Raw genomic sequence first — 9,471 nt, 5'->3', positions numbered from 1 at the left:
AAGTATCACAGTGGCAGCATGCATAATAAAAAAATGGTACAAATCACAAGGTAAACTATTAGTTCCTTGACAAAGCTATATAGTTAAATGAACTACTAAATATATGTACAGAGAGGCTCACTAATACTTTGAAGAGATAATGGGAATGACTACAGACAATAGTTTTTTCCCAGCATCAAATTTATTTTATAATGTGTTCCCAATTTCTTCTTATTTACAAAATTTTAATGAATTTCACTGCATCATTTACAATCTACAACAGAATGTTGCTGCCTTATCATGTAAATTGGACATGAAAAGCTTGGCAAGATATTAATAAAATAATCTTGCATATACAATTAATATGATAAACAGCACAAGAAAAATGTTTATTACTTTATTCAAATTAACTGTAAAAGCAAAATCAGCTACTTTAGGTTCTGAATGTTGCTACACACCCCGAGACTTATGGATTAAACATGAAACATATGACTTTGAGAAATCCATCTGGCATTTAGCTGACATAAACTTTCATTGCCTTTCTAAGAGGCTGGCGGCAAATAGGACATTTCCCATTCTCCCTATGCACTGTAGTAGCACACTGTACACACAGACATAAATGTTGGCATGGCAGAACCACAATACACTTGTCCCTGTCTTGACAAACTACACACAGCCTACTATCTTGTTCTCTTTGTAGTCGTTTAATCAAATCATCTTTGGAGCTACTCGCTTCTGTTGAATGAAGTTTCACTGCTGGCCTCAAGCGGGAACTAACTGGCTGTTGACTTTGCGTTGAATATGAAGATTGCTCACTGATATCAGATTCATCACTAGATACGTTTGTCTCAGGCTGCCGTCGAATGACTGTTCTTCGAACTGTTGACAGTAACATTTTCAGAATTCTGACTGGTAAAGACCGTAAGAAGTTAAAAGTACACAAAATAATAGTTAGGGCAAAACTGAAAATCTGTGCCTGGTATTTGACAAACGCCACTGATAAAAATACGGCGATCAACAACCCAAGAAGTGCTGTTGATGGTATATCAGTAAAAAATAGTAGGACGCTCCACAGTAATGTATTAATAACATCATATGCAGCACTAACAATGGATGTTAACTCTTCGTAGCACCTGCCAACAGCATAAACAGAAGTTGCCATACAATATACAATGCACAGCGGTACAAACTGAACACAGTACCATACACTGGACCCTATAAGTATAATCGCCTCTTTCAGCAGTTCTGGAACAAATACGATGAAACCGTATAACTTGTTTAAACAACTCCATAGAACACTGACACAAGACACCACAAAATCGTGTAAACTCACAGCGGTCCTCCGTGCAATTTGGTAAGTTTCCGAGGAGACGAGCAATATTTGTGACCAGAAATAAAGTAAAGTACTTGCCGCACTCTTCAGTTTCCACGAACAATCAATTATAAACACAATAAAATCTTCATACAGCACTTGGAGAACGACAAATAAAGTAATTAAAACATTTCCCACATGGAAGAGAACGAACGTGATGAACTCCACAATAACACCACCTACCGAGAAGCTAAGCCACAGCGTTACTTGAATAAGCTTCCTCAAAGAGTTACAGAAAGTAATCAGTGCATTAACAACTTCGCCTACTGTCCACATTTTCACTTTATTTCCCGTCCCATCACTCGTAACTTCGCACTCACATTCAAATATTCGAAAACATTGCTGCGTGCCAAAGACTCTACAAGCCGGATAAAACAATCCAGAAGCGGTATCAGTGCAGCAAACGACCAAAATAATTTTTTAAGAACAGTTTACTCAAACATGTACCGCCGGGTACCGTATTTGCACGTGGACTTTCAGTCTATTGAAAACAGTCTGAGTCTTTAATAAGTATCCGATGTTTGCTAACATTATGGACATTGTGTTGTACTGTTATTACACAAGCGGTCTAACCCATCGACTACGAAATCGAAAGTGTTAGCATATCGGAAGTTACTGTAAAATGATGCAAAATTCGAGCTTGGGGTAGTAATAACTAAGCTTGGTCAGGTTAGGGATGTTACTGTGGAGGCTTAGTTCTTCGTAAACGATTTTAGATAATGGCTCACCGGTTGCTGACAACTGCAAGAAAGTTGGAAAAGTTGCTGTGGAATGGAATTAGACGTGGCGATATTAACAACTCAATGGTAATGTCTTAGCTATCGCGCATCCTTTACGTAATTCACATTTCGCATTAACTTACTGTTAAAATGGGAGGCTTCTGTCAAAATGACATTCCCATATTCGTATCAATTAATGTTGTATCGTCTGTGCAAAGAGTCGCTCTTCGTGTAGAAGTACTTTGTTGTGTTATTAATAGCTTTTATATTGTTGAAATTAAATCAATAGAAAACGTAGTGACTTTGTGTAGGGGCGACATTCTGATTCGTTCCTCCTCTTAAGATGTCTTATCCCTTTCTGTGTTTCCTTTAAACGTTTTTCTACTACTCGTTGCGTAACCACAATGACTTAGTAAGACACCCAGTTTTGTGCATTTTTTTTTCCTTCACTACTTGTAAGCATGTATCCTAGTTCCCTTTATCACTTAGATGATGTATTAAGGAAGAGTTTTCGTTAATTTGCCGCCCTGGTGGCACTTTTTTTTTTTTTAGACCTACTGTCATTACCATTAGCCTATTCCTCAGTTTCGGAAATTAAGTAATTGTTTATCATAATTGGTATCCTCCACGTCAGGTTTACGATACAACATATAATAAATGCCATTTCTAACGTAAATTTTGTAAATACTCTGCACCCTATCAGTTTGTGTGAATTATAAGTCTTATATAACCTACAGACAAACCTATGTTAATTTTGTATCAGCTTTTGTAGTGTGACCTAAATCATTATTTTAAGTTTTTGACGGGAATACTAGTGTACTCTTTTGCATGATTTTTTTTGAGTCTCTTTATTTTCTATAATTAGAGCAACAAATTTTCTTTTCTGACACAGTGCCCATTGAACTGTTACTCTGCATTTATTGTCAGATAGATTACCCATTACTCACATGAAACGAATCCCAATTCTGTTCAGCAGTGTGTGTGTGTTAGTCAAGAATTTGCATTTGTCTTTCTGTGGTTGATTTGGGCTTGGATTCTCACAATTGACCAGTCTCTGTCCGCCCGCTAAGAATGATAAGACCTGTTGTATTGGTATTTTCTAGAAAATAGACTAAAATAATGAGTAGCATTAATTAATGTGTGTGATTTTTCTTTAGATGGTAGTGACAAATGGGAGAGTCATCTGGATATTTATAATTCATGAACCTTTACTCTCTAGCAAGGGCAGTTGTCTAAAAGCAAACAAAATTAGACGATGAAATAATTATTGCATTAGGCCAGATACTGAACAATGACGTACCTCTCACTGGTTGCCCACTGTTATCTGCAGGGAGCACATTGTTTTCCTTGTAGCTACAGAGATGGCAGTGCAATTGACTCTGCAGCGTTACTGTATTCTTTTAACACCCATCATGAGCACTGCAATTGGAAGTGGAGCTGTCGCACAAATTCCTCTTTAATTGTGAGTGCAGCATTTGCATGACAGTTGTTAGAGGACTGTGTTAAGATAACATGGTAAAAGCTTACTACTCGAGCATATACATTCTGTGTGGTTGTGGAAGGAAGCGGATCAGAGAAATTTTGGCTGAAGATTGTGTACGGGTAGTGAATGGCCACTATGAGTGATGTTACAGGAGGAACCTAAAAGATACAGATTGTGTGAATGCTGGTACTTGCAGTAGAGATTTCCACTTACAGGCTTTTTTTGTACTGGATGAGTCTCTTTATTTTCTGTAATTAGAACAACAAATTTTCTTTTCTGACACAGTGCCCATTGAATTGTTACTGTGCATTTATGGTTAAATAAATTACCCATTACTCACATGATGTTCAATCCCTTGTGACACAAATAACTATTATGTCTGGAACCGAATCCTTTCATTAAGCCACCACTGCTCCCTATCCTACAGCCACTTACTCCTGCAGGTCTGGGGGGTCAGAATAGGCCCAAGGTATTCCTGCCTGTTGTAAGAGGCGACAAAAAAGACTCTCACACTTATTGTACCTGTGAGTTCAGGTCCCATTGTATGATTTGTCCTGCCACTTCAAAAATTCTACAGAAGTGCGGGCCGTAGGGGGAAGGATGCCTTACTTGGTGAAAGAGTTATCCATAGTGCCCTTAGATTCTATCTCCTGAATCTCTTGTCTTGGCTTTGCATCTCCACTTACAATTCAACTATTTGGGCGAGGACACTTTCCAGGGCATGTCATCTTTTCTGTGTCTCCTGTACTCTTTCACCCTCATGACAATACTGGATTTCTCTGTGCCCAATGACCAGCACAGTAGCCAGTCTATTGTGATGGGGCGTCATGTACCTATTTGGTGGTAGCCCCCTGATAACACAGGGATTGCACTGCTGAAGCCTGAGCTGTAAATTCCCCATGTATGCCAAGGAGTAGATGCCTGTCTTCATGGGGCATCAGGACTCCCAGCAACGGCCATCATGCCAGTTGGCCTTTGCTGTGGGTGGGTGGTGCCCGTGGGGAGCCCCCCCCCCCCCCCCCCCCACCCCTGATAGGAGTGGGTGACATCAGGGTGGATGACCCGCATTGAAGTGGACTAAGTCATCTCTTGCTGGTGACCGTATGGCACCAGCAATCTCTAGGAAGGGTAAGATCGAATACAGTGCCGACAGGAATGAATCTAGAGTCTTTTCCCTCCCTCACTACACCATGAGAGGAACATAGTGCTACAGAACGGAAAGAGCCATATTTGCCTCCGCTTTTAGTCTGTAGCAGAACTGATGGGGACTCTTTTCTACCTACGAAGCCTCAATTTTTCGTTGACCACCTGGAGGATAAGTTTGGAGAAGTGACAGCACGGTCAGAGATGCGAAACGGTGGAGTCTTGATTCAGACAGCATCCCCAGCCCAATCCCGAGTGTTACTCGCCTGTGACAAGCTGGGTGATATTCCTGTTTCCGTCACTCCCCATAAAGGCCTCAACTTTATCCAGTGGATTATTTTCCATCGTGATCTTCTCTTGTTGCTTGACGATGAGTTATGCGCCAATTTAGAACAGCAGGGTGTTCATTTTGTCCGGTGCGTTTACAGGAGACCCAAATACTACAGTATTGGTGCCTTCATCTTGGCCTTTGAGGGTGATTCATTGCCTGAAAAGGTCAAGGTGGTTGTTTACCTCTGACGTTAAACAATACGCCCCTCCCCCTATGCAGTGCTTTAAGTGCTGGAAGTTCAGGCAAATGTTTTCCCGCTGCACTTCCAGTGCCACATGTCGAGACTGCAGACATTCACTGCACCCAGATACTCCATGTGCGCCACTACCCTCTTGTATCAGCTGTGGAGAGCACCACTCCCGATGCTTGCCAGACTGCTAAGTACTCCAAAAGGAGTGAACAATCATGCAGCACAAGAACCTGGCTCTGTGACTTACATAGAGACTAAACATAAATTTGAGAGATTACACCCCAGTGAGCTGACGTTGACATATGCTGCAGCTACATCACCATTGCCATCCCAAGTGCCAGTGGTTTCTCGCTCTGTGCCACGTACAGTGGGCCCCTCCGGGTCACCAGAATACATCCGCCCCCTTGGTGGTAGGGGGCAAATCTTCCTATGTTGCTCCCAAAGCACCTACTTTGGGAGCAAGGGCCCCTCAAATGCAAGGAACATTGGACCCCCCCCCCTCTTCGGAGAAGCTCCCCCTGCGGGTCCGGGATAAGAATAGGCCCGAGGTATTCCTGCCTGTCTTAAGAGGTGACTAAAAGGAGTTTCAACCGTTTCGGCCTTCCATGTGATGGTCCCCCTTGGGGTTTGACCTCCATTTTTCAAAATTCCACAGAAGTACGAGCCTTTTGGGGAAGGACACCTTACATGGTGTACCACTGGTCCTAAGTGCACTAAGATCTTGGCACTCAGCATTGTACTGGCGTTGTAACCATACCCACTATTCCTCAAATTGGGCCTAAACGCCTGATGGGTTGTACAAGTTACGCCCATAGTGCGTCCCCATCTGCACCTACGATCATGATGGACTTTCCATGGCACCAGAAATCCAGCACGGTAGCCAGCCCGTTGTGGTGGGGTCGTCATGTAGCCTCTAGGTTGTAGCCCCCTGACAACACAGGGATCGTACTGCCGATACCTGAGCTGCACCCTCCCCACGTCGGCCAAGGAGTAGATGCCAGTCTCCTTGGGGCATCAGGACTCCCGGCAACGATCATCCTGCCAGGTGGCCCTTGCTGAGGCTGGGTGGCACCCGTGGGGAGAGCCCCTGGTCGGAGTGGGTGGTATCGGGGCGGACGTTTCGCAGATGAAACGTCAACACGTATCAGGTCACTCTGCGGCCGAGTCTTTCAAAAGAAAAGGTACCGTTTCTAGTTCTGGTTCTCCTGCCCTTTCCCCCTTGGCCACTCCCTGGGAGGAGGGACAGGTCCGCCGGCTTGGGGCGAAGTACTTTCCCCACTATTTGGTCTGTTCTCGAACCAATGGGGGGACGTTCGCCACCTCCAAGCCCATGTTCTTTGTTCAGCACATTGAGGACATCTTCGGGGAAATCGAGGCTCTCAGCAAGATGCGTTCAGGGTCCGTTCTTATCAAGACCACCTCCGCCACACAGTCGGCGGCGCTCCAGGCGTGCGACCGCCTAGGGGACATCCCAGTGTCCATTGTCCCGCATCTGGCACTAAATAGGACGCAGGGGGTTATTTTTCATCATGACCTCCTGCTACAATCTGATGAGGAGCTCAGGGCCAACCTGGAGCGCCGAGGCGTGCATTTCGTCCGGCGAGTCCAGTGCGGCCCCAAAGACCGTCGCATCGACAGCGGGGCCTTTATCCTCGCCTTCGAGGGGGACATTCTCCCGGAGAAGGTAAAGGTGATGTGCTACCGGTGCGACGTGCGACCTTACGTCCCGCCTCCTATGCGCTGTTTTCGGTGTTTGCGCTTTGGGCACATGTCGTCACGGTATGAGGCTGAGCTCCTTTGTGGCGATTGTGGCCGTCCTCTACGTGAGGAACATACATGCACCCCACCACCTCGGTGCGTTAATTGTCCTGGCATCCACTCGCGTAGATCCTCAGACTGCCCCGCATATCAGAAGGAGAAGAAGATACAAGAACTCAAAATTTGGATCGGCTCTCTTATTCTGAGGCCAGGAAGAAGTATGACCGCCTCCATCCCGTGCCGTTGACCACTTCGTTTGCCTCAGTTGTGTCCACTCCTTCCGCGGTATCCTCACCCCTATCCTGTCCCCCCTCCGCCTCCTCCGCCCATCAGGGGGCTCTGCCTCCGCCTCCCAAATCCCTCCCTTCCAAATCCTCCTCCCCCGTGGCCCCCACCCCCTCTGCCCCAGGGGCCACCCTTCCTCCTCCTCCTCCTCCTCTCCCCCCGCCATCTGAGAAGCGATCCTCTTCTCAGGCATCCATCGGGGAAACGTTCCGGACCCCAGCTTCCGAGGTCCGGCGTTCCAAAACGGACCCCGCGCGTGAGGACCTTCTTTGGGTCCAGCCCACCATCCCTGTGCCTCCTCGGCCTTCCAAGAAGGCCTCCAAGAAGAAGTCTCTATCCCACTCTCCACCCCGGCGCGTTTCGTCTGACGCTCCATCCGTGAGTCGCTGCTCCCGGCCGTCCTCAGTTTCGCCGGGATGCTCTGCTGCCAGGCGCTCAGCTGGCCTCTCGTCGGCAAATGATGCTGCCCCTCCTACACAACCAGGGACAGCGGCCGCAACTGGCAATGACTCTATGGAACCGGATCCGCCTCCCGCCGGTTGTAGCGTTGTTCCCTCGCAACCTGGCCTTCCGCAGCCGTCGAGGTGACCAGCTCTTCCCCCGTCTCGTTCCCCAACTTTTTGACTAGCGATGGCCTTGTTACATTGGAACATAAGAGGTATTCGATCTAATCGGGAGGAATTACAACTGCTCCTCCGCCTGCACTGTCCGCTCGTCCTTGGTCTCCAGAAAACCAAGTTGCGCCCAACTGACCGTATTGCCTTTACCCACTATACCTTGGAGCGGTATGACCTCACCCCTGTGGATGGTATCCCAGCTCATGGTGGGGTCATGTTGCTCGTTCGGGACGATGTCTATTACCATCCCATCCCATTGACCACCCCACTCCAAGCAATAGCTGTCCGTATTACTCTTTCTGCTTTTACTTTTTCAGTTTGTACCATCTACACTCCACCGTCATCTGCTGTTAGTCGGGCTGACATGATGCACCTGATCGTTCAGCTTCCCCCGCCGTTTTTATTGTTTGGCGACTTCAATGCCCATCATCCCCTTTGGGGCTCTCCTGCATCCTGTCAAAGAGGCTCACTCTTGGCGGATGTCTTCAACCACCTCAATCTTGTCTGCCTCAATACTGGCGCCCCGACTTTCCTCTCGGACTCTACTCATACCTACTCCCACTTGGACCTCTCGATCTGTTCTACCACTCTTGCCCATCGGTTCGAGTGGTATGTCCTTTCTGACACCTATTCGAGCGACCACTTCCCCTGTGTCGTTCGTCTCCTGCACCACACCCCATCCCCATGTCCTTCGCGCTGGAACATACCAAAAGCTGACTGGGGACTTTACTCCTCCCTGGCGAACTTTCCGGACCACGATTTTCTCAGTTGTGACAGTCAGGTCGAATACCTCATGGCTGTTATCATCAATGCTGCCGAACGTTCCATTCCTCGTAATACCTCTTCTTCACGTCGCGTTTCCGTCCCCTGGTGGAACGAGGCTTGTAGGGACGCTATCCGTGCTCGACGATGTGCTTTACGCACCTTTCGCCGCCATCCTACGTTGGCGAATTGTATTGAATACAAACGACTCCGGGCGCAATGCCGTAGAGTCATCAAAGACAGCAAAAAAGCTTGTTGGGCCTCTTTCACCAGCTCCTTTAACAGTTTTACTCCCTCTTCCGTTGTTTGGGGTGGCCTGCGCCGGCTGTCGGGCATTAAGGCCCACTCCTCGATACCTGGCCTGACCTCAGGTAATGAGGTCCTTGTTGATCCTGTGGCTGTCTCCAACGCCTTTGGCCCCCCCAGGGGATCCACAACTCTTTTGTGGATACGTGCGTAGCGAGCACGGGGCCCCGAGCTAATGTGGCCTTCCTTCCTTTCCGGGCTGCATACCTTCCCTTTCCGCATCCTTCCCCATCCCCTGTCTTCGCCCCCCCCCCCCCCCCTCACCTCTGGCTCTTTCCTTCCCTTTCTCCCCCTCTGGGAGTATGGTTTGTGCCTACGTCCGGAGACGGACGCTCGAAACTGTTCCAAATTCCTTGCTTTTACACTTGCAAGTCCTCGTCCTTCCTCTGTCCTTCTCTTTTCCTACCCTCTTCTCCTTGCCCTTTTCTCCGCTGCGGCGTTTGAGACCCCCTCTTCTTTCCTTTCCCTTTCTCTTTTTTCCTCCCTGTGCGTGTCTGAAGGCCGACCCACGCACTTCCTTGCGTAG

General features: G+C 47.3%; 2 protein-coding genes across 2 annotated transcripts in view; one reads left to right on the top strand and one right to left on the bottom strand.

Annotated features, from left to right (window-relative positions):
* Nucleotides 1-342: 342 nt before the first annotated feature.
* On the bottom strand, nt 343-1,825 carry LOC124598695. The gene has a single exon (XM_047136019.1). It carries the CDS (start codon nt 1,625-1,627, stop codon nt 494-496), a length of 1,134 nt encoding a protein of 377 aa, XP_046991975.1. The 5' UTR covers nt 1,628-1,825; the 3' UTR covers nt 343-493.
* Nucleotides 1,826-1,842: 17 nt separating this feature from the next.
* The window catches only part of LOC124598678 (AFG3-like protein 2), a 145,105-nt gene continuing 137,476 nt past the window's right edge, over nt 1,843-9,471 (top strand). Inside the window, exon 1 of the mRNA XM_047136018.1 lies at nt 1,843-2,157. Coding sequence (XP_046991974.1) covers nt 2,071-2,157 — 87 coding nt within the window. The 5' untranslated portion in view covers nt 1,843-2,070. The remainder of the gene's footprint in view (nt 2,158-9,471) is intronic.

This window comes from Schistocerca americana, chromosome 1 (genome assembly GCF_021461395.2).
Source record: "Schistocerca americana isolate TAMUIC-IGC-003095 chromosome 1, iqSchAmer2.1, whole genome shotgun sequence".
Taxonomy (NCBI): domain Eukaryota; kingdom Metazoa; phylum Arthropoda; class Insecta; order Orthoptera; family Acrididae; genus Schistocerca; species Schistocerca americana.
This window is presented reverse-complemented; position numbering and strand designations above follow the sequence as displayed.

What these genes read in the sequence shown, in the direction of transcription:
- LOC124598695 (XM_047136019.1), bottom strand. Translation starts at nt 1,627, where the DNA reads ATGTGGACAGTAGGCGAAGTTGTTAATGCACTGATTACTTTCTGTAAC.